Raw genomic sequence first — 25703 nt, 5'->3', positions numbered from 1 at the left:
AGGCTCTGAACAACCAATTTCAAAAATTTAAACGGATTCAAACTCCTTAGGGGCGTGAGATTTAATATATCTTCATGTTCCCCACGGGAAAGCCGTCCTTTAAGTTGCAACTTATGCCTATGTTGGAACTATTTCAGTTGGTGCAACTGTTATTCTTTTAGTAAGGCGTAAATTAGAAGAGTTTTTGCTCAAACCAGGCTATGTTTGAACTTACGCACAGCTGGTCCAACCTAGTGCAGGACTCTGGATCATTTAGACCTGGAGGCAGTCCTGGATCTCTAAAGCCCATGGCATACCAATCAAACATTCTACAACAAACACAGAAGTGGGTTTGGTGTGCCATGGCTGTCCTTGTTTGGAGATGTTTGGACAATTCAACATGTTCAATCCTTGTTTGTCTTTGTTTAGCCCATCGCACACCAGTTGTTGGATAATGTTTGATTGGTGTGCCATGGGCTTCAGAGGAATGAATGAGGCAGTCAAGAGTATGAAGGCAGGCAGAATGGACCACTTTATTTATTGGGCGATAAACAACAGTGGATTGTTCTGACCAGACCAGACCAGTCTGACAGGAATGCAGGATGTAACACAATTCATCAGATGGCCATTTCCTGTCTCCAGCACGCCCGGCACTATGGGTAATGCAAGCTAATATTACACCATGTTACCATAGCAACAGCCATACAGATCTGGCATCGTCCAGTCAGGTCTGGTCAGACGGGATCTAGACCAATAGTATCCCTCCCTCCCTCCCTCCCTTTCCTTCCTTCCTAGGAGTGAAGGGAGCGAGGGTGGGGCTACTGATTCGGTCCCGGCGAACAAAGAAGCTGATTGGTCCACAAACAGTAAAACCCCGCCCACCCCGTCATCCCCAAGCATCCTATTGGTTTCCTACACCAGTTGAACAGAGCAAAGCCCTTCTCCCATTGGCTGCCAGAAGTCGGACAGAACGTTTTTCCATTGGTCAGTTTGCTCTCATGCCAACTGTCAGTCACTCAGCAGCGGCCAATCAGGTTACAGTACCTGTGGAACTTTCTGGAATTAGAAAAAAAATAAAAAATAAAAAAGAACAACCCCCAAAAATAATAAAAAAAGAGGAACGATGATGAGCAGGAAGATCGGCCAATCAGCCGGCCTCGCTAGAAAAACAAACAGGAAGTGGGAGGAGCTTCCACGCCTCACAATGGAATTTTTTTTTTTTGTCCCGTTTTCATCCTTTTTGTCCGTGTGTTCTGTACTCCTCCACTGCCGACTCAGTGCAATGCATCATGGAAACGATCGATCGCTAGGAGAGGGTGTGTGACTACAGGTGTGTGTGTGTGTGTGTGTGTGTGTGTGCATCCTGTTGTCATGGATACATGCTGCGGGGTAGCGCTCCAGCAGCAGCGGTCGTGCCGTGTTGCATGATGGGAGTTGTAGTTCTTAGCTGGTGTCCATGGACTCCATGTTGGCTGAGCTGGAGTCCCTCTGGATGGAGTCAAAGATGGCCGCCAGCTCCTGATTGGAGGAGATCTGGGACTGGAACTCTGACATCAGAGGGGACTTCTCGGCCTCGGGGATCGTGAGCAACGCCACGACCGCTCGCATGGCTGAGCGTTTCAGCTCGTCCTGCTTCTCAAACTCCTGCTTCACTGAGTTAGCCTTCACCTGGAGTGAGACAGACAGGCAGGGAGACAGGCAGACAGACATACAGAGAGGGAGACAGGAAGAGACAGACAGACAGGCAGAGAGAGAAACGGAGAGAGAGACAGAGAGAGCCCGACAGAGGCAGATAGACATACAGAGAGCGAGACAGGAAGAGACAGGCAGAGAGAGACAGACAGGCAGACAGACATACAGAGAGCGAGACAGGCAGAGAGTCAGACAGGCAGGTGGGTGGTTAGGCTACAGTTCAAATCAAACTCCTGCTTCTGTGTTCGCCTTCAGCTGGAGAGACAAACTGTGGCTGTATTGGGAACAGTGTTGGGCAAGTTACTTTAAATTAGTAACTTAGTTACAGTTACTAGTTACTGCTCTGAAAAGTAAGTTAGTTACTTTAAGTTACTCGTTACTTTCCAGGTAACTAGTTACTAGGAAAGTAACTTTTGAGTAACTTTTTTTTTAAACTCTCAATTATCTTATTAATGCACACACATTATTTTGCGGTTGCTGTAGCACAGTGTGGGACAAGACAACTCTCAAATTTGACCATTGTACCCATTATCACTACAACGAAAAGTAGTGGAACAAGAAAACACAACATTTAGGCATTGAGGCACATTGTTGCCTTCAAAAAGTAGCCAGTACACTTTTGGCAGTGTATAATTAATAACTATCAGTAGTAGTCTATAATATCCTGGCTGAACAACATAAACCCTTTAAACACACACACCCTTTGTAGCGGAGTGACAGTGAGCAGCAGAGCCCAGCGCTGCAGATAGGGACAGAGCAGAGCCCCAAAGCAGCCGCTCGTCACGGCTGCCTTTAATAGCAGTTCATCTCCAAAAGGCAGCAGACTTGCCGGCATTTTTTTTTCCATTTCATGACCAAACAACGCGGAACACACCGTGAACACCCTCCAACGCGAGGGGAATCTGTGAGTGAGAGACGAGTGCTGTGCTTGCCTGGTGCAGCAGGGCACTGGTGACAGACAGCCTGGGAGAGGAGCGAGGAGGAGAGGGCTCCATGCTGCTGACTCGCCGAGCGGTGTGAAGTGAACACCGCTACCGTACACAACACAGCTCGCGCAAAATGACCCGTTTCACTATCAGAATTTTCTCCAGTAACATTAGAAAGTATAGAAGTGCCGCACGATTACGTCCTCATCAGACCGCCGTCAGACTCCAGGCATTTTCCTCTCTACCCTCGCTGCTGTAGGCCCCGCACAGAATCGTTTTACCTGGAAATACTCAGTGATTAAGGGGCTCACGCACAAATGTCAGTGCAGTTCGACTTAAAAAAAGTTAAGTAACAAGTAACGAGCCCGTTTAAAACCGCAATAATTGTAAGTACGTTACGTTACTGATGAAGTAATTCCTTACAGTACTTGTTAGCGCAAAAAGTAACTTAGTTACTGTAACGCGTTACTTAATAACGCGTTAGTCCCAACACGAGCGCTGTATTACGCTGCAGATTACCTGAGGTCAGAAAGTGCTGATACGATCAGCCTGATTCTTCCGGCCTGTTCAAACAAACCAGTGTCCTGGTCATCATATAGATTCCACCGTCTTCCTATGTAAAATATATTAGTCTTACACAGCTGTGGCATGTTGCACTGAATATAGACTTCAACACTCCACCGGAAGGTTTGATACATCTCCGCCTTTGCAGTTACCATTTCTCTGAAGAGGACTATCTAAAACCACCGCAAAATAAGGATAAACACCTGCTGAAGGGCACTGCGATACCCAAACGTGAGGTAAAATACGAATCAAACAAGTTACCATATAACCAGTAAAGATTTTTCTTTTCCATTTCATTTAGAATAACGCTACAGTCAACATTTCTAACACATACCCACATGTTGTATGCTACATCTTTTGTATCGACTGCAGTGAGAGTAAATGGGAAATTAACTGCATTTACTGCATAATACTCTTGTCTCCACGGTGAATTTCAGCATTTCGTCATGGCTATCATAATCACTAAATGAAAGGGCTGTTTGAGAGCAAAGTAAAGTGCTGAAAATTGAGCAAAGTAAAGTGCTGAAAATTGTCAAAATATAGCGTACCAGGGTATAAGGTGAATAATACCAAATCCTCTATACTACTCCTAAATGAAAATGAAAGAAGGAACCCATTTCATGGAGTAATTCAATTCAATGTAGTGGAGCAGTTTAAGTATTTGGGTGTACAAATCTTGCCTGAGCTAGAGCATATTGTTAAAGCTAATTACGAACCCATATTAACAGGAATTAAAGAATCAATTGACAGATGGATGTCACTACCAATATCTATAATTGGGAGGATTAATTTTTAAAAATGAACGTATTACCAAAGCTACTTTATCTGTTCCAAAACATACCATTGCCACCGCCTTCAGACCTGTTTTCAAGTATAAAGAAGATGTTTGGTAAATTTATATGGAACAATAGGAGGGCAAGAATTTGCTTGACTTTATTATATCTTCCGTATGATAGGGGGGGGGGGGGGCTAAAATGTCCAAACATACTGTGGTATTATTGGGCTGTGCAACTGAGATCTATTATGTTTTATTTTTCCACAAATGATTCTCCACATTGGGTTGAGATGGAATCTCACGGTCTAAAGTTACCTCTTCCCTTATATATATATTCAGATACAGTTAAAAAATGAAAGAAACTAAGAAACAATCCAATTGTAAAACATATGATAAAGGTATGGTATGATGTTAAAAAATATCTAAATGAACCACATTTGTGGTCTCAATTTAGTCCAATATGGGGGAATAAATTTTTTGTACCAGGAAGGGCAGATGGAACGTTCAAAACATGGGATTCTAAGGGACTTAAAACTGTCAAAGACCTTTATCTGCCAGACTCAGATGTTATGATGTCCTTTGAAGAGCTGGAGAGTACATTTGATCTTAACTCATTGAGTGCCAGCCACTTTTGGAGAACGGACGCTCCCAGTGCCAGAGTTTCAGAGCGTTTTCAGTGATTTCTCGAGGCCCACAGAATATTGTGTGATATTACTATGTAAACACTGAACACGCACAAAGAACGATGAGACTCTATTCTATCATCTGCAAAAAAAAGTTTATTGATCCCATTTTCCGTTCTTTAGTTATGAGCCGGAGAAGATAGCTTGATTCATCCAAAAACAGCAATTTTTTTCTAGAAGCTGAGATAATTGGCCTTTTGTGAAATTAATCATTTCAAGCACATCACTGACTCTGAAGCTAATCTTTTCTAATGTAGTCACACCTCAAAAATAATTTCCTTCAATAAAACAGTTTAGGCCAGGGAATTTTGTTTGGCAGAATAATATTTTTAGCTACAACCAGCAGCGCTGGCCCCTGCGTGCGCTGCTGGTTGCAGCTTCTTGCTGGTTTTGATTTGCTGCTGGTGGGTATCGGATATTCTGGCTTGCGTTTGTCAATCCTGTCCTGCTGCCTGGGTCTGTCTGGGTGTTGCGTGCTGCTCTGCGTGCCCCCCCCCCCCCCCCCCCCCCGCCCCGCCCCGCCTCGCCTCAACTGCACACTCCTCCTCCTGTCTGTGGTGGCTCTCTGCTGAGTTTGCTGTGCGCACAGTGAAGGGTGCGGAACAGCCAGGCTTTTTTACAGCGTTCCGTGTGTGTTTGTCACCGGCAACGATGCTTCCAGTTGAGAATAATAACAACTCCACGGTGTGGATGTGCAGATGTGCTGTCGCAACCGACACGGAGCGGCTCAATTGTGGGAGCAGATTGGCTGCTGCAGGCACAGCTGCAGTAACGTGCTTCAGCATATCGATGCATACGAATGCGATGCGATTTCCGTTTCCATAACGACTTCTTCTTTGTTTTTTCCTTGCCTTTCTGTTATGTGGAGAGCACTGTCGCCACCTAAGGGTTCTGTAAAATAGGTTATAGACCTCCAATAGCTACAATAGTTGTACCAGAGATGTATCAGGGATTGATCCACGTCCCACCGTCAAAAAACGCAATTGACGACAATCGTCGTCTTTGGCACTCTACGTCAGTATTTGAATTGACGACAGCTGTCGTCATTGGCATTCAATGAGTTAATAGAAGGCATTTCTACAAATACCTTCAGATTAGAAATTTTGTTAGAGCAAATCAAAACAATATATTGACCAAACCCCTACACACAAATTTAGAAGAAATGATGACAGGTGACAGTCTGAGAAAGGGAATCATTTCAGGTTTTTATTGTTTACTTACATCTCGCTCATCTGAGAACTCACGATATAAGCTGAATGACGGTGACGGGTGATTCGCCTGGCTGACTTTTTATGGACCCCTTCCATGGGATCCCACACACTCTTACAAGCACACGAGCACTTGACGCGGCTGGTTAGTGGTAACATTGGAATGTTGATGATGTATCTATGTTTTAGTTTTTTGTCTGAGCCTGCTTGTTCCCTATGTTCTGAAAATTGTAAATATATATATATATATATATACGGTATATATAGCGTACATGTACACTGACATTGAGTTGTTTAGGTGAGCCTTCTTTTAGGTGGCTAAACTAAGTTTTTGCTCTTAGACCCCATTCACAGAAGCACACAGCTCTGCTTCCCTGTCAGAGCTGCTCCAAACTGGGAGCGTGCTGGACAATAAGTACCTCACACAACCTAATACAACCTCAGGTCAAAAAACCACAACTATCCCTTGAAGATACTATCGTCGCTGTCCATTTTTTCACATTTTTATTCTTGTCATAAATCAATGCCATTGGTCATTGGTCTGTCTGTGGCTGTAACAACATTTATTTATTTCAAATATGTTTTATTTGAGCATGACAATATACATTATATACTATATGTACATACAGTATATTCTATTCCACTTGTACAGATATAGGTTCGACCATGAAATGCTTTTTTTTTTTTACTTTGAACATGTACACATACATACAGATACAAAACATTAAAAAATAAAGAGAAAAGAAAAAGCTCTCCATTAACTTGGTTTCTCAGTTCTATTCCTGACTCTCCCCTAACCCCACCCTATTCTATTGTCAAAAGGTCATTTTGTTGATATTGAGAGAAAAATGCCAATTTTATTTTGCAAGTGCAAGATACTGAATTAGAGGCGACCACACCTTATCAAAATATGGAAGTTTGTCCATAAGAGTGTACCTTATTCTTTCTAAGTGGAGTGTGTTCGTAAGGTCGTTAAGCCACATCTTTGTGGGAGGGGCTTCCTTTTTTTCCAGTGCATGAGAAGCAACCTCCTTGCAGTGATGAGACTATAGGATAGGAAGCATTGCTGCTGGGCGTTGGTCAATTTCATAGTATCATCAGACACTCCTAGAATAACAATAAATGGGCCAGATTCTAACTGGATTTGTAGTATTTCAGATAATGATTTGAAAACCTTGACCCAATAAGCCTCAACAAAACTATGTAGCAGTGTATCGTCTGCTAAGAGGCATCTGTCACATGTCGGGGATATCTCAGGATATATTTGATGTAATCTCTCCTTGGAGTAATGAAGACGGTGCAACATTTTAAATTGAATTAAACGGTGTCTTTCATTATTAGAGCATTGATGGATGTGCTCCAAACCTCCCTCCCATAGTCTGTCCCAGATCTCAGTGCCCATTTCCTCCTCCCACTTAGTTTTTATATGAGTGGAATCAACTGGGTTAAGAGACTGTAAAGTGTCATATATGTACGATAGAGCTTTTACTGAGCATGACGGGAGTCGAAGACATACATCGAGACTAGAGCCTCTAAAGGTTTCAAAGTTTTGTATGTGTTTCCTTACATAGTCTCTTATTTGCAGATATCTAAGGAAGTTGTTTCCTGGTAATTTATATTTACTCTGTATTTGTGCAAGGGAGGCAAATGTGTCTCCAATGTACAAGTCTCCTATTGTATGAATGCCTGCCCCCTTCCAGAGTTTAAACCTGTCATCTAGATTAGATGGTGGAAAAGTAGGGTTTCCAACAATAGGTAGAGCATAAGATATGGGAGTTAGATTGAAGTGTGATTTAATTTGTTTCCAAATGCACAGAGTATATGAATCACTACATTGCTATTATATAAAGACTTTTCAATAGTGGAGGGAGACAGAAGGATGGCTCTATCGTGTAGGGTCAACACACCTCTTGTTCCATCTGAAGCCAGCTTGGTGGAGTTGCTGTGTCATCTAGCCAGTATGTCATAATCCTAATGTTTGAAGCCCAGTAATAAGATATAAAATGTGGGAGTGCTAGACCCCCCTCCCTTTTAGATTGGCAGAGATGCCTCTCGCCAATTCTATGTGTTTTGAAGTCCCACAAAAATGGGTTCATAATTTAATCTAATTGTTTAAAGAATGACTTGGCAGGAAACACTGGGATATTCTGAAATAAGTACAATAGTTGGGGTAAAAAGACCATTTTGATGGCATTGACTCTGCCCAGTAGCGATATTGGAAGAGTCCTCCAAAATTGTATATTCAACTGTAATTTAGACAATAATGGAGGAAAATTTGCCCTGAATAGCAAGTTGTGATGTTTCGTAATCTGAATTCTTAATATGCAAATTTCTCTGGAAATATTTTAAAAGGGAGGTTCTGTAACCAAGAGACATCCTGTATATATATGGGCATTAATTCGCTTTTATTCCAATTTATCCTATATCCAGAGAAAGTCCCAAATGTGTTAATTTTGCTGTAACAAAATGTAACCTGTGGAAAAGCATTAAAACGATCTTGTGAGTAAGTCTCGTAACTCCATTCGCCCTCAAACGGTCCTGTCGCCCTAAAAACCTCGAAGCTCCTCCCCTACCTCCGTCTGAAGCCCCCCAGGCAGGAGTATTATACCCGGAAAACAGACACGGGCAGACACGCCGTGTATTTCTGACTTCGTTTTGTTTATTTGTGGCTTCGTCTGACGTAAATACAGTAGATCAATAAAATGTTAAAGAAGGAGTTTGTAGTCAGTTGACTGCAAACTCCTCCTTTAGGGGTCCTGTGAGATGGTAGAAACCCGTGGTCCATGTTTAAGGGCATGGATGGTCAGTGTGTACAGACAGACCACCCACTAACTACAACTGCTACTGCAGACTGCATCATGGAAGTTTAACGTTGCTTGGCTGTGTTAACTGAACCTATTAAACGTTCGTCAATTATAACCGCCGTGCTGCGCGCCGCTGTTTATTTTCTGCGGAGTGATCAAGTCTCGTGCGCCCTACCATAAATCATAATTAATGTTAGTCTCGCATATCCAGAGGCATCATTCTCCACACTTAGCACTGGTCTCCAAGTAACGTTACGGCGTAGTGCACAACTTTGTTCACGTTTGTCTGGCAAAGGTAATTATTGAGTCATTTAATCAAAACGTGTTTGCAACCGCTGCTTGCTGATATGAACGAACAGTAGCCTCGACGCGCTTCATGGAATGAAGGTAAACAACATACATTTCCTATGTAGAGTGGGTGCGCACACTGCTGTGTGTGTGTGTGAGAGAGAGAGAGAGACACACACACCATGGCAACTTGCAAGGTGGGCTCAGAGCGAAAAAACTGTCTTGGTGGATAAAATCTTGTTATGGCCTACCACCTTAAAAGGATCAATGTATAATGGGAAACACTGGAGTCTGTACACAATGCTGTGTCTGTGGACAGAGCAGAGCTCCGCCTGGAGCAGAGTGTGTGCTGTGCTCTGGAGCAGAGTGTGTGTGTGTGTGTGTGTGTGTGTGTGTGCTGTGCTCTGGTCGCCCCACCCAGATCAGCTGTGGCTTGAAGGATCGGTCGTCTCGTTGTTGAGGCAGAATCGAACACAAACTTATTCATATTGAACGTTGGAACGTGTTTCGCGGCCGAACTGCACAGAAACAGAAGCAGTGCTCTGCACTCAGTCTACGCAGCGTAAGCGCAATCACCGAGTTTGAAGTCGATCAGACAAACAGTTCTCGAGATATGTGAAGGACAGAGGGACAGAGAGAGAGACAGACGCTACTCCAATTATAGTGTAGATGTCCAAATCATGGTCAAACGATGTCCACGTTCTTTTCCTCCATAACCGGGTAACGTTAGTCATCAACAACGTAATTTTGACTGTTTTCTCTCCTGACTTGGATGGCCACTCGCTGAACTCAGGTTTAACTGTCCTCCACACACATAGGCCCAGCCATACAAATACAATGTAGGGATGGTCCGACCCTAATCAGTACAACATGCGGCTATTTCTGGGCGAATCACTATGTACTGCTAGTAGTAGGCAGTTTCCAATGAATACAGGCAGTGTGTGTGTACCTTTGTAGTGCACGTAGCTGTGTGTGTGTGTGTGTGTGTGTGTGTGTATGTGTACCTTGGTAGTGCACGTGGCCCTGAGCGGCTCCACCAGGCGGTCTAGTCTCTGCAGCACGGCGCTGGGACAGAGAGATGACAATCTGGCCAGCATGAGGAAGGTCAGCATCTGTCAACAACACCACGTCAACAACACGTCAACATCACGTCATCAGCTCAACGAGCTAACGTCAGCTAGCTAATTGTTAGACGAAGTAGTAGAGAGCTGTAAGAAACTGAAATTTTGGCCACAGCCCGGCCCAGGCCCATGACATTCGGGCTCAGCCCCAAATCAATATCACCATAAATGACACCTCTCTCTCCCTCTCTGTCGCTCCCTCTCTCTCTGTCTCTCCCTCTCTCTGAAGTGCGCATACTGCAGTCTCGTGCGGAGGCTCTGATTAAAGCATGTTTAAGTTTTAATTCGTTTCGAACTTTGGATTCTCACATATGTTGAAGTCTGCCCTAGCAGCGCTGAACCTGAATGCCTCTCTTTATTTTTTAAGAAAGACCTTTAGAACCACCCAGGTGCCCTGAAAGCATCCTGGGACACCCTGGCAGGTGATTGGCCCAGCCACCCACGTGTCAAAGACACGACCTGAACGTCACTCTGCTTGCATTCAGCCTGCTGACTGGATGTTATTGCTTTCTCTCTGAGACCTTAACTCGCATTACGCTAGCATTTAGCTTCAAGTTAGCCGAAGTCCGTCTTAACTGCTCATATCAAAGAACAGCAGATGGGAGACAGCCGACCGTCAAGTTGAGACTCCAGCCAGCCTAGCTACGTTCGCTCGAGTGGCGGAGACCGGCTCCAGGAAGAAGCGAAGTGTTTTCTATTGTTGTTATTGTTTTCTATTACTGGGAGAGAACTGTTTATCCGCCCACTTGTTTAGGACAGCTACTTAGCCGTCCCCCTTGTGGTGTCTGGAAAAGCTTCGGCTTACGCTAGCTACTAGTTAGCTTAGCTTCAGAGCAGAGCTAGCCTACTACTTTGTTAGCTATTCTAAGCGGGGCCGCTTGGCTTGCTAGTCCTCGGCGTACTACTTCGCCTTGCTCTTGGCTGTCACACCGGGCTGGGCTGCTTAGCACGCCGCCTTGGCTTGTGTTGCCGAGTTGGATTGCTGTGCTAGCTCCCGCTAGCTTCCCGTCATAGGTCCGCTAGGTGTCACAACCTCATGGGCGTTGTTGTGCATTGTGTCGGTGTGTGCTGTGGCCTCATGGTCTACAAACCACAGTGAGGTAGCATAGCCTGGATGTGGCCGGCGCGACCGTCGCACTATCTCGTCAGGAACCAGGCGCCTTACGGTCACTCCTTGTCATTGTATGCTGCCCCGGGTTGCCCCGTGTTGCCATCCGTAGGTCTCAGGGTCGCACTGGGTGCTTCCGTAGCAGCAAGGATGGTTGTACACAGGGCCCGAAATTAACTTTTTGACCCACCGGCCAGTGGCGGGTAGATGGAAAACATCTACCCGCCAAGCATATTTCTTACCGGCCAAAAAAAAAAAACACATTTTTGTGTCACATATATCCATATATATCAATTTTTTTCAGTACATTTCAAGTAGATAAGGTATTACGTTAAAGAATACACACTTAACACATTGAATGCCAGCCATGTTTTCATTCCTGTAGGTAAGTTGTGCCAGGGGTGTTTTTGACGATTCTGGCTCATTTTAGAGACAGCCGAGGATTCTTTTCTGTTAAGAATTCATGAACACCAATCATCTAAAAATAACTAATAGAATGTGTGCTTTCTCTGTCTAAAAGAGTTAGTTTGCAGAGTTAGTAGTTATGTAGATATTAGCCGTTGAGTACAGCATGGTTTCAGCGTCTGGAAATTTATTCAGAGATAAATGGCTTTTTGTGAAACAGTCACTTTAACCATTCATTTTTGGCATCAGTAAGACCGTCAGACATTCTAAACAATAGTTTTGAACAGTAATTTCCTCCATAACAACAGGAAACACCCCTCTCATTCAAACTCCCTCCTCCCTCCTCCCTCCTCCCTCCTCCCTCCTCCCTCCGCTGTACAGCGGGCGTGTCAGAAGCGCTTTTGCTGCTGCCTGCCTGTGTGCCTGCCTGCCTGCTTGCCTGCGTGCAGACGCTCCTTGTGCGAGTCAAGATGGGCCGGGGAATGCGTGGGCGATGGGCAGATGTTGATTCTGGCCTTTCTGAGGTGTTTCAAAGTGTGTTTCACCTATGATCTATTTTGCAAATCGCTCTCCGCTCTCTGTGTGCTGCTGCCGGTGCGCGGCCGCTCTCAGGCAAGACAAGTCTGTTACTGTAAAATCGCCACGGCATTTCCTTGAACGGCTTGGTCCCGCGGCAGTTTTTTCTTTGATTTCGGTCGTCTGGGGGAGCACTGTCAACACTTAGTGGGTCGGTAAAATAGATTATACACATTATCTTGCTCCAATAGTGATCTCGAAGATGTAAAAGCGGTTGATTGATGTCCCACTGTCAAAAAAAAAAAATCTTTATGTAAGACGAGTTAGTCCGTCCTTGGCACTTAAGCGCTGGATTATGTAAGACGAATTAGTCCGTCTCTGGCACTTAATGTGTTAAATAAGAGGCCAGAGTAAAATTTGAAGCAAATTATTTAAATATATTGATTGATGATTGATTAATCAATACATGTCAAGTCAATCTTATCAATACATGTCAAGTCAATCTTGAGCTTAAATTGTTGTAAAAAAAACAACGCAGCTAAAAGTAATAACTGCGACAGTCTCAGTGCACAGCGCACAACTTGGGCTACGGACCTTTCTCTCCCAATCCAAACCTGGCACCTGCGTTAGCTCTCCTGCACTCGTTCTCGGCTTTATTGGTGGTAAGCATTTTGATTCATCTCCTCATCATACGAGCTCGGCAACAAGCGCGAGCGATTGATTCATTGATTGATTGATTCGCCCGATGTAGGCTGTCAATTTAGCAGAGGTTAAAAGACGCTTTTTACCTCCGCTAAATTGACGACTGCATTCCATTCCACTCCAGTCATGTTTGGTAGCCTATATGGCAGAGCCAGAATGAAACAGTCTCACAAAGCACTCGTATTAGCCAGCTGCGCACCAAAACACACATAACTATGATATCCTCATATATACTGTATCATACGAGTGTCGGCAACAAGTGCGAACGATTGATTCATTGATTGATTGATTCGCCCGACATTAGGCTGTCAATTTACCTCCGCTAAATTGACGACTGCATTTCATTCCAGAGTCACGTTTGGTAGCCTCTGCGGGAGAGCCAGAATGGAACAGCCTCAGGAAGCACTCATGTTATACTACCGCACTGAACTAACGTTAATTTCAGACTGCTTCCTTGTATATTGTGGCTGGGATCAGCGCACTCCCAGCGCACTCCCAGCGTTTAACAGTCAGAAAAAGACGCTTGGTGGACACAGGCGGCTTCACACAGTTTTAATATTACATGACGACTATTTTGCGACCCGCCACGTGGCGGAGAGACGCCAAACCTAACTCGCCAAAGCTAAATTATGCCCGCCATTGGCGGGTGGCGGGCTCTAATTTCGGGCCCTGGTTGTACATCAGCAATATGTGAGAATCCAAAGTTCAAAATTAAGTAAAAACGTTTGGGTTGTCCTACAACCCAGGTTGTACGAGTGAGAATGAGGATTCTCACAATTTCAGCCTTGCTGCCCTTGCTTCACTCCGGGGCGGGCTGAATGCGTAATGGAGTGACGCTCCCTGGCCGGTCCGCACAGGTCGTGTCTGTAACACATGTGTGGCTGCGCCAATCACTGGCCAGGGTGTGCCAGGATGCCTTCAGGGCACCTGGGTGGTTCTAAAGGTGGGGTTGAAGGACAACCCTAAAGTTTTTTTGTTTGTCAGTTTTTTTTAGATTTTTGGGGGACATTTTGCCTTTAGGACAGTAGGCAGACTGGTGGGGACTTGGGCGAGAGAGAGGGCAAAGGACCATTCGAACCTAGGTCAGCTGCACTCAGGACTAAGCCTGTACCAGGTGAGCCACCGGGACGCCCCGTGTTTAAAATGACACGTTTTACTGTGTTTTACAGACCTTGATATCGTAGTGGTCTTTCAGGCCGTCCTCCACATGGTTGAGGAAGATGAAGATGTCCAGCCGGTCCAGGCAGCTGTCCAGCAGAGTGTACATGCACTCAAACGCTGCCTTCCTCAGGTCCAAACCATCATCCACCGTGTGCTTGAACGGACCCATCTCCACCTAAACACAGACCGGCAGACAGACAGGTGGAGAGACAGACAGGCAGACAGGCAGGCAGGCGGAGGGAGACAGGTAAACAGATTAAGTACCGAGACCAGCTGCACATTTAAATCACTTTACAAATACAATCTATCAGTATCTACTGCAGATATATCTTTCTCCTATACCCTGTAAATCTATCTTTGAGGGAGCATGACATCAGAATGGTTGATCTTTGCTTAATACACACAAAACGTCTCATAGCTATGTACTGGAAGAATGTATCATGTCCTCACATCAGTCACTGGCTTAAAGAACTATCATCCTGTCTTGCTCTGGAAAAACAGTCTCAAACGTAAGCTTGATACATTTGACTAAATTTGGGTCCTCTTTCTACATCTTCTTGAAAGCAACGATTTGCAACACAGTCTGGATTCATTAACCCTCATTGCTTGTCCTATAGGTATCTGATACCACAGTACATTTGTATTTCAAGTACTTATTATTCTTATGCTATGCTCTATATTTGTATGTCAATCCTCAAGATGTACTGCTATACTGTTCAAACACTTTGCTTAAAAGGGAATGCACTGTTTTTCTTTTTTTGACTGATGAGATGTTCGGGGAGGGTGGGAAATGTTTATATTGTTTATATTGCTGATATTGTGTACTATTGTATCCTTGATTTATATGCAGTACAGAAAACCACTATGCAACACAATCAATGACAGCTAAGATATTTTGATAGACTAGCACCATGTAGGAAGTAGGGTTGCACGGTATACCGGTACTACAACAGTACCGCGATACCCTGACGTTAAAAAGGATACTATACCACGTTAATTTAGTACCGGTACTTTTAAAAATGACATGAGTTGCGTTGCATCCATGTGCCACCGTCTGTTTCTCCACCGGAGTCTGTGTGCTGCAGCTTTGCTCTGTCTGTTTCAACTCCCTGTGGGCGTGCCAAGTCCACCCTCCCCTGTCTCACTGACACTCCACTCTCCAGTCCTCTGTTCAGCCGATCGGGTGGACATGCAGTGTTGCCAACTTGGCGACTTTGTCGATATATTTAGCTACTTTTCAGACCCACGTGGCGACTTTATTTCTCAAAGGCAACTAGCGACAAATCTGGCGACTTTTTCTGACCATGGGAAGCAACGTTAATGTGTTGAATCTCTACGGATTTTGCCTGCTGGCTTTTCTCCCTCTCTCTCTCTCTCTCTCTCTCGCTCTCTCGTTCGCTCTGCCTGTCTGACACACACAGCGCTTCGCCTTCACTGCAGCCTCTATCCTACCTGAGAGCAGCAGGATAGGGTTTGCTTGTCATTTCTAACAGCGTATGTTGAATCTGGCCCACACACGGGCGGAGTCAGCACTTAATATTACAACCATACAGTCAGATTACAACGGCTATGCCGAAGCATGCACGGACATCAAAGCTGTCCGTCTGTAAAACGATGTTTACACAGGCAAAAGGGAGACAACACGTCCACTTGACTTGCCAAAGCATCTCTCCAACAGACGATCCGACTAGTACAAAGTGTCACAGTTTAGCGAATGTGATAACGTCAAGTCAAGCGAGTGTGATTTATTTTGTGACAAGCAAACGTTTTTCAGTTCGTTTGACGAGGCAATTAAAGGCAATGCGCCTAACCTCTGCCAAGGGGGTAGGCTATATGACGGTGTTTAAGAGTGATATGAGGTTGCAAACTGTATAACGTTAACTGTCAAATAAATCACATACACTAAGTATAAGGAACATCAGATTACTGCATATTACCATGTAAAAGCTTTAATAACACTGAGAATTATTTATTTATTTAGAATAATCCATGATTAATGTTATACTAATTGTCAAAAACTCACCTAGCCTACATGTATGAACAAACAAGAAAACACTTGACACCACATAGGCTACCACATACATTTTATTGTGGAAATAAATAAAGATACATGAGATTAACTGTAAATCTGGCACTTAATGATGAAGCTCAAACTCAGATTACACTAAAGTAGACTGAACAGACATTATTCTATTCTGCGCTCTACTGAACACATTTCCTCATTTTCTATTGAGTCAAATGAGATGCCAGCAGAATCAGTTGAGGCAGCCTTCCCCAGCTATCTTTGAACACCACATAAAGTATGATGAAGACTCAAAACATGAATTTTAACTCCCATGTTCTTCTGTCGTCCATTATTACACGACTTTTCCTGTTGTTTTAGCTTTTTGCCGTGGTATCGTTTAAGTATCGAGTATCGCGATATTTAGGCAGGTATCGGTATCGAAGTCATAATTTTGGTATCGTGACAACCCTAGTAGGAAGTCGTTTGAGAAGGAATAAGTAACATGTAGCCTTAGTAGTTTTTTTCTTGTCAGGTAATATATTTGTGTCAATATATTTCTAGATATTTTATGATTATACATAATACTAGTGCTACCTATCTGGTCACTCTTGAGGCCAATCTCAAATCTCCCCTTCCTCTCTAAAGTTCTTGAAAAAGTAGTCTCGACACAATTAACTGACTACCTCTCGCATAATAAACTTCTCGATCCCTTTCAATCTGGTTTTAGATCACTCCATAGTACTGAAACTGCTCTTACAAAAGTAACCAATTACCTTCTCCTCGCGTCCGACTCTAATTTCTCCTCTCTTCTCATTTTATTAGACTTAAGCGCAGCCTTCGATACAATCGATCATAAGATCCTCCTAGACCGCTTATCTAACTACGTAGGTATCCGGGGCACTGCCCTATCCTGGCTAAAGTCATATTTGTCTGATAGGACACACTGTGTCTCATATAAAAATATTATGTCCACATTCTCCTCAGTGAAGTTTGGTGTACCGCAGGGATCAGTCCTGGGTCCCTTACTCTTTGGAGTTTACTTACTGCCTCTTGGCGAAATTTTCCGTAGATATGGCATTAACTTCCACTGTTATGCCGACGATACCCAAATTTATATACCAATTAGACCAGACGATCGCTCTAAACTCGCTAATCTTGAATCCTGCTTAATCGCTGTTACAGATTGGATGTCAAATAATTTCTTACGACTAAACGCCAACAAAACTGAACTACTAGTTGTTGGCCCAAAAACCCAACTTCCATTTCTCACTGATCTTAGTCTGAACATTGAGAACTGCGTAATTACTCCAAACTCAAAGGTGAAAAACCTAGGTGTTACCTTTGATCCTACTCTGTCATTCGATGCTCACATTAAGGACATCACTAAAATAGCTTTCTTTCATCTTCGCAATATCTCAAAGATCCGTCCCTTGCTAAATGCAACGGATGCCGAAACCTTAATACACGCCTTTGTTTCATCTAGACTCGATTACTGTAATGTCTTATTCTCTGGCCTTCCACTTTGTAGCACAAATAAATTACAACTCGTGCAAAACGCCGCTGCTAGAATTCTAACTAGAACTAAGAAGTTTGATCATATAACTCCGGTCTTAATCTCCCTCCACTGGCTCCCAATTCAGGCCAGATCAGACTTTAAGGTGCTTCTGTTAACCTATAAATCTTTGCACGGGCTCGCACCTCCGTACTTATCTGAGCTAATCATTCCTTATGTTCCCACGCGTACTCTCCGCTCACAGGACGGTAATTATCTTACCGTCCCTAAAATTAAGAAAAAATCAGCAGGTAGCAGAGCATTTTCTTACCGTGCTCCACATCTCTGGAACCAGCTTCCTCTGTCAGTTAGGGAAGCTGGCTCCATTGAAATCTTCAAAACTAGACTCAAAACCCATTTATTCTCCCAATCATTTGGTTGTGCTTGATGGTTATGTTTGATGATGTCATTCTCTAGAAATATTTATTAGCTCTTGAGTACATACAATCCTGAATTGCTGAGCGGGCTGTCTCAAGCCAGCAATATCAGTATAAACTTAGACTTGACCTAATTTAAATAATATGGCATCAGTCGACCCAGTAGCCTAGATAGAAAATCAAATAGTTGGTGAATAAACTTAGTCCTGAACTGCTGAGCGGGCTATCTCAAGCCAGCAGTATCAGTATAAACTTAGACTGGACCTAATTTAATAATATGGCATCAGCCGATCCAGTAGCTCAGATATAAAATCAAATAGCTGGTGAATAAACTTAGTCCTGAACTGCTGAGCGGGCTATCTCAAGCCAGCAGTATCAGTATAAACTTAGACTTGACCTAATTTAATTTAATAATATGGCATCAGCCGATCCAATAGCTCAGATATAAATTCAAATAGCTGGTGAATAAACTTAGTCCTGAACTGCTGAGCGGGCTATCACAAGCCAGCAGTATCAATATAAACTTAGACTTGACCTAATTTAATAATATGGCATCAGCCAATCCAGTAGCTCGGATATAAAATCAAATAGCTGATGAATAAACTTAGTCCTGAACTGCTGAGCGGGCTATCTCAAGCCAGCAGTATCAGTATAAACTTAGACTTGACCTAATTTAATAATATGGCATCAGCCGACCCAGTAGCTCAGATATAAAATCAAATAGCTGGTGAATAAACTTAGTCCTGAACTGCTGAGCGGGCTATCTCAAGCCAGCAGTATCAGTATAAACTTAGACTTGACCTAATTTAATAATATGGCATCAGCCGATCCAGTAGCTCAGATAGATTTTAGCTGGTGAATAAACCTAGTCCTGAACTGCTGAGCGGGCTATCACAAGCCAGCAGTATCAGTCTAAACTTAGACCTAGACTACCTAGACCTGAATTAGCAGTATAATATTAGTCATCCTAAATAATCCTAATAAATTTTGATTTGACCTAATTTTATTGTTGTCTATAGAGTTAGTTCCACCTCTGCGCAGATTCCCCCGCTCTCTTCTCTCTCTCCCCCTCAGGTGTCCTTCATTGGCCTGACGTACACCCCACCGCTGCAGCCCTAGGTCCGGCCGTCATCGCCCTAGCCACCTGTCGTCACTCTAGGCCATCTACCCACTACTCCTTCTACTGTCTGACACCCCGGGCTCATCACCATCACCGACCCCTATCCTCATCATCCTGGTCACCTGCTTGCCTAAGGGAAGGGGGGGGCGCCCCCCCAGCCCCCCCCCCCCCCGCCGCCTCATCATCACCTCCAACTCCTATCCTCCCCTCCTCTTAATCATCACCTCCGACTCCTATCCTCCCCTCCCCTCCTCTTAATCCATGTCACCAACGCGGACTCATGGATTCCTCAGATCATCCTCATGGAACTCCCAATCTTGTTACCCCTTTTTTCACCTAGCTAATTAACTAGTATTCTCTAAACCTACGAACACTTAAAGACTACATTTTCTATTTCTTTTTGGACTCTACTTTTTAGATTTTCAACTCCCTTCCCTGATCTTAGGATAATTTAAAAATTACATTTTTATATCCCTTCTGTTGGACTCTTTTTTACATTTTCAATTTTCTGTTCTCTTGTAAATTTTATTTCCATAATAAACCATTCACAGAGTTTCATTATCGGAAACTCTGTGCATGGTTTAGCCCGGCATCTCTCGGCCTGTCTCGGAGGGGAGTCCCCGGATGGGGGTCCGCTGCTGTGGCCTGGGTGGGCCCGTCCCCCGCGTGGCCTGCTCTCACGCTCTCAGTCACTATGCGTTCACTGGGGGTGAGGGGGTGCCGCTGTGTCCCGGCCTGGCCTTCCCTCCCACGCCTTATGTGGGCGGGGGCCGGGTCGGGGGGCATCGGTGCTCTTCATCACTGGTCGAGGGCTGCCGGTTGGTTTAGAACAGCTTAGGTAGGCGATAGATTAGCTACAGCCTAAGGCTGACCTGTTATAGTGTTCAGGCTAAAATCAGACTAGAGCAGGGTAGGATAGGCCAGATTAGGCTGTAGATTAGCTAGATACTATGTCCCAGTTAGCTCTGGTTAATGCTTAGAGTAGTCAGTTGTCTGATCTCCCCCCCCCCCCCCCCCCCTCTCTTTCCCCCTTCCCCCGCTTCTTCCCTTCTTCCCCCTTCCTGTTCTCCTCTCTTTCCATGCTCTTTCCTCCCCCACATCCCACCGCCCCCCCTCCCTTCTCCTGCTCTCTCCTCCTTCTCCCCCCCTCTGCTCCTTCTCCTCTTCTCCCCTATTTTCCTGAATCCCTGCCACTTCCTGCTCTCCCTTCTCTCACATTCCCCCTGCTCTCCTTCCCCTGCACCCTCCCACCTCTCCTTCTCTGCCTCTCTCCTCCTCTCTGTCCTCCCCCCTCTCTCACATTCCCCCTGCTCTCCTTCCCCTGCACCCTCCCACCTCTCCTTCTCTGTTCTCTCCTCCTCCACATTTCCCATTTTCTCCCCACCCTCGCCCTAATCCGGGCCCGTATCCTACTCCCTCCCTCCACCCTAGACCCTACCTCTACTCTACCTCCCCTGTACCCTTCCACCTCTCCTTCTCTGTTCTCTCTGTCCTCTCCCCTCTCTCACATTCCCGCTGCTCTCCTTCCCCTGCCCCCTCCCACCTCTCCTTCTCTGTTCTCTCCTCCTCTCTGCCCTCTCCTCCCTCTCACATTCCCCCTGCTCTCCCTCCCCTGCACCCTCCCACCTCTCCTTCTCTGTTCTCTCCTCCTCCACATTTCCCATTCCCACCCTCGCCCTAATCCGGGCCCGTATCCTACTCCCTCCCCTCCCCCAACCCTAGACCCTACCCCTACCCTGGCTCTCCCTCCCCTGCACCCTCATCTCTCCTCCTCTGTTCTCTCCTCCTCCACATTTCCTATTTTCTCCCCACCTCCCCCCTCTCCTCCCTCTCCCTCCCTCCTCCACTCTCCTGCTTTCTTCAAATGTTCAAATGTTATCTTTATTCTGTATATTCTTGTTACTGTGTGTTAGCTAGAATTAGCTAGACATACTTTCTGTGAAGCCCTCTGAGACATGCTTGTGAATTAGGGCTATATAAATAAACTTGACTTGACTTGACTCTCACTGACTGTAGAGTTTCACAACTTGCATTTAAACTCTTTCTAATGAAGTCAACTTCCTGACTGTTGCAACTGAAGCAAATGCACAGTTCATTCAGAAAATCGGACTTGTGATTATATAAATTAAAATAAAAATGTCTGTATATAGAGCTGTATATTTATATTTATCTGCCACGAGGTCGCCGCACGCAGCTCGGCTGCTGCTGTGTGGCCTCGCCTGCTCTATTGGCATGCGCACAATTGCTCAACTTCGCATCACTGATGACATCACTGTCACTGATGATGTCACAATACAATAAATGCCTATGACAACATCAGTGCCTCTGACCTGATCAGTGATGTCATAAGAGATTTTGGTCAAAATGCTGTCACTGATGATGTCATAGACATTGTGACATCATCAGTGGGACCAAGATTTAAACAGATAGATATTGCTCACTTGCTCCCTTTTATATTAGATTCCTACGCTCGCCCGCTCTGCGGGCTCGCTTGCAGCTTGCAGCTGGCATTCGCACCTTGCCCGCAACTTGGCTGCTGTGTGGCCAATGAGACCAGCATCACTGATGATGTCAGATTTATTACATCACTGATGATGTCACAGTGGGATTTATAGACCAAATCACCGGGGATGTTTACATTTACTTCCGGTTACCCCTGGTTCCGGTTACCTCCGCACAAACTGATGTGTTGAAGACAAAAACAGACAAAGAAGGCAAAAATGGTTTGTTCGTGTTGTGTTGTTGGGTGTCCAGTGACCATAAAGAGCGGGTCAAGATTTGGATTATTCAGAATTCCCTCTGCAAAGGGCAAACATGAGCAAAGAGAACTCTGGATTCGGCGGCACAGGCTTACTACAGCTACAACATCCGGGTTTCCGAGCTGTATCCGAGCGGCGTCAGTAGCCTCTGTCTGTAACGTAACGTTAACGAGTCTGCAAAAAAACAGCGAGTTTGACAGTTGTAAACACACGTTATTAGCTAGCTAACACTACATAAAACAAACACTGAAGAAAGGCTAGATACGTCGGACAAGCATGTTTACCAACCGTTTGAACATTTAACACGTTCACTGCCAACAACGTGTTAACACGTTTTCAGAATCCAGCTGTTGACTGCCAACAACGTGTTAACACGTTTTCAGAATCGATTTTTTTTTTTTGACGGTGGATCGTTGATCTGGCCCTTTTGCATCTTCTATTATACTGTTAGAGCCGCCGGGCGTGTGCAATCCATTCCGCCGACCCACTGAGTGGCGACGGTGCTCAGACTATTGAGTGTTGTTTGGCCAGAAACGCACGCATTCCAGCTGAGCTCAACCGAGGACCCAGAAGCGAACGAACCTCATTCTCATACTGTAGGCGAAAACCTTTCACACGGGCGCACGGCGGTGGGGGGTTCCAAAGGTGGACTGGGTGGAAAGCACACTTTGAAGCGCGCAGCATAAAGCCTAGAGTCACACAAGGCTTCGTCAAAGCTCTCAACCGAAAATCCAAGAACGGATTAAGCCACATCCACGCTCGCCGACGAGGGGCCGCCAGAGAGGGAGGCTGCTGCTCACTGCTCAGACAGGCAGGAGAGACTGGCTTGTGACTGACAAACGCTGCTGAAATCCACCAGACACGCCCACGGAGGGAGGAGTTGTAAGGAGAGGGGGTGCGGGTGCTGCTATGGAGGAAATTACTGTTCAGAACTATATTGTTTATGTCTGATGTCTCACTGATGCCAAAAATAAATGGTTAAAGTGACTGTTTGATATTGAATTTCACAAAACTGCGATTATCTCAGCTTTTTGTCTCAGACGCTGAAACCATGCTGTACTCAACGGCTAATATCTACATAACTACTAACTCTACAAACTACGGTAACTCTTTTAGACAGAGAAAGCACACATTCTATTAGTACTTTTGTGAACTTTGTGTTCACAAAGTCCAAGCAGAAAATTATCCTTGGCTCTTGTAAAATGAGCCAGAATCCTCAAAAAAACCCTCTGGCAAAAGCTACCTACAGTAAAAAAAAAAAGGCTGGCAGTGAATGTGTTAAATTGAAAGTAGTCGGCCGAAAACAACGAGAGGGTTTGACAGCATTTATTTGACAACACACAAATTTAAACCTGGCGCCTTCCCGAAGTGGTACCCGGAAGTAAATGTTGTTTACATGGTGACGTCACAGTGATTTGGTCTATTACATCACTGATGATGTCACAGTGGGATTTATGACATCACGGATGTCACAGTGGGATCTATGACATCACGGATGATGTCACAGTGGGATTTATGACATCACGGATGATGTCACTGTGGGATTTATGACATCACAGTGGGACAATCACAGTGGGACAGAGAGAGAAACAGACAGAGCCCCAGCTCCCATATACTGATGATGATGATGATAAGGATATCTATTAGTTGCTCACCTCTCGGATCAGCTCCTTCCTGACTTTGGTCTCGTTGTACAGGTGTGGCAGGACCGAGTCTAGCAGCTCCCTGATCAGACTGGGCTTATTATGGGCTGCAGAGTTGAATGTTACCAAGGCAACGCGACGCACGTTCAGGTCCGGGTCCTCCAGAGTCTTCAGGAAGTCACCTGGCAAAGCGGCCAATCAGAGAGGGGGGGTAGAGAGAGGGGGGTGGGAGTTATGGTTTCGGTCACATGATGCAGGTTGGAGGATTCAGATGCTGTGAATGGTAAGGAGTGTGTGTGTGTTACCTATACAGTTCTTGAGCAGTGGGTCGATGGGCTGTGGCTGGTCGGAGATTGTGAACTTTACTGCCGTGACCACTGAACTCCTGGCATAGGACGAACCTGTACACACACACACACACACACACACACAGAGACAGACACACACATCTATCAAATTCAGTCTCATATTAGATCGGGGTTCCTAGATTTCTCGTGAGAATTTTGGTTTTCTGTTAAATGGGGAAACTGTATCTGCTCCATGTGAATAAAGGAGTTCCTCACGGCAGTATATTGTCTCATGTTGTTTTTTAACATCTCTCTGGATGATCCATTAATGCAGTTAAATGGATGTGGAATTCTCTCATTAACCACCTCATGTACAGTGTTTTTCTCTCCATGTAGTGCTGGTCTTCAACAGTTATTGAGGGTATGTTCTACGGCAGGGGTTCCCAAACTTAAAGTGTAACTAACCCCCAAAACACTTTTTTTCAGCTTTTAACCAATATATATGACTTTGGGGGTGATGTGTGAAGAATTCTGGTCAAAATCTCCACATTTGACACCAAACTGTTGCCATTTTACCATTTGTATCATTTTTCAGCAGCATAACTGGCATAAGCGCCCTCTAAGGGTCGAACACTGCTTTTTTTTTCTTCTCTCAAATGAATGGGAGATTAGGGGCACACTGACGTCACAGTGCCCCCAAAGACTATGGGATTTCAAGATAATTACTCCCCTACCCCCACTGTACCCTTTCGGCTCATCAGAACTCCAAGCCTATTCCTATTGAAGTTTGCTCTTAAAATACTGAACCAAACGTCGTCAAAGTTGGCACATGTCTTAATTATAGTTAGTTTCCCGCTGAATGTGTCACTACTTTATTAATATCTTACCTGGATAAGCTCGAATGATGATGTATATATTATCAGTCCGAGTTGGAAGCAGCTGTCTCCAGCCCAGGCAGGCGAGAGAGTCGTACTGTAAAACCTCATGCACTAGCGCCAAGCTCCGGGTGCGCGCGCAGCAGAAGCTGGGCTCTCTCGGTGTGTCTGTGTGTGTGTGCTCCAAGTCAAGTCAAGACTCCGTTTTGCTGCGCGGATTGGGTTTGACCGTTTGATCAAGCAAGTAGCTCCTGTGCTCTTAAAATACTGAACACCACGTTGTCATATTTGACATATGTCTTCATTGTAGACAGTTTATCGCTGAATGTGTCATTACATTATAAATATCTTACCTGGATAAGCTCTAATTATGTTGTTTATATTATCAGTCCGACTTGGAAGCACTTTCTCTCGGCCAGTCAAACGGGAGAGTCTGCACTCTCATGCACCCGCGGGGGCGCGCACACGCCGCACAGCAGACAGACTGTGAATGGGCGGAGGAGGAGGAGGAGAGATCCGACAGGCTACTCAGCTACTGTGCCCGTCTGTGAAAAGCGTCCTGTCCAGTCGCACCTTCGCAAAAAGATGCGGGATTCCCTCAATCGCACAAAGAAAAATCGCACACCAGCTATTTCTGTCTGTGTTTGTTTGTTGCTCCGTGAGGTTACAGAGCGCCCCATGCATGGAGGAGCCAGGCTGTTTCGCCAGCCAGGGCGCAGCCTGCAACTGCGCTGAGAGGAAAACTTTTGCACAACTTTTAACAAGAATCATGAAAAGCCCCAAAATGCAAATTAAAAACAGATTTCATTGCGCGGTTTATCGCTAGTTGTACGAGGGAATGACGTGGAGAAATATCGCATTGTGTTACCCCAGAGCGGGGGGTTTCTCCTATTGTGCGGTGATGCTGTAACGAGCCCATGTCACTTTGCTCTCGTAACGTAGTTTTGACACCTGCCATAGAGATACATGCAGAAAAATAATTAAATTTCTAGTTCGCCACTGAATTACCAAATTGATATAACTATCAACAATTTTGAGCAACACTCTTTCCATACATGCCACCAGCGTTGGCTAGTTGTTGATATTTATAAAGATATTGCCCCTCTCAAAAAAATTATTTTTGAGGCGGTAGGCAAACTGTAATGGCGTCGAT

General features: G+C 44.9%; 1 protein-coding gene across 1 annotated transcript in view; it reads right to left on the bottom strand.

Moving 5' to 3' along the window:
* Positions 1 to 889: 889 nt before the first annotated feature.
* Positions 890 to 25703, bottom strand: part of cand1 (cullin-associated and neddylation-dissociated 1) — a 128744-nt gene continuing 103930 nt past the window's right edge. Inside the window, exons 22-26 of the mRNA XM_083652168.1 lie at positions 23694 to 23789; positions 23401 to 23570; positions 13943 to 14107; positions 9924 to 10031; positions 890 to 1647 (exon numbers count right to left, since the gene is read on the bottom strand). Coding sequence (XP_083508294.1) covers positions 1423 to 1647; positions 9924 to 10031; positions 13943 to 14107; positions 23401 to 23570; positions 23694 to 23789 — 764 coding nt within the window. The 3' untranslated portion in view covers positions 890 to 1422. The remainder of the gene's footprint in view (positions 1648 to 9923; positions 10032 to 13942; positions 14108 to 23400; positions 23571 to 23693; positions 23790 to 25703) is intronic.

The sequence above is a fragment of the Poromitra crassiceps genome (assembly GCF_964638095.1).
Source record: "Poromitra crassiceps genome assembly, chromosome: 2".
Classification (NCBI taxonomy): domain Eukaryota; kingdom Metazoa; phylum Chordata; class Actinopteri; order Beryciformes; family Melamphaidae; genus Poromitra; species Poromitra crassiceps.
Note: the sequence above shows the minus strand (reverse complement) of the source record. Positions and strands in the feature narration are given on the sequence as shown.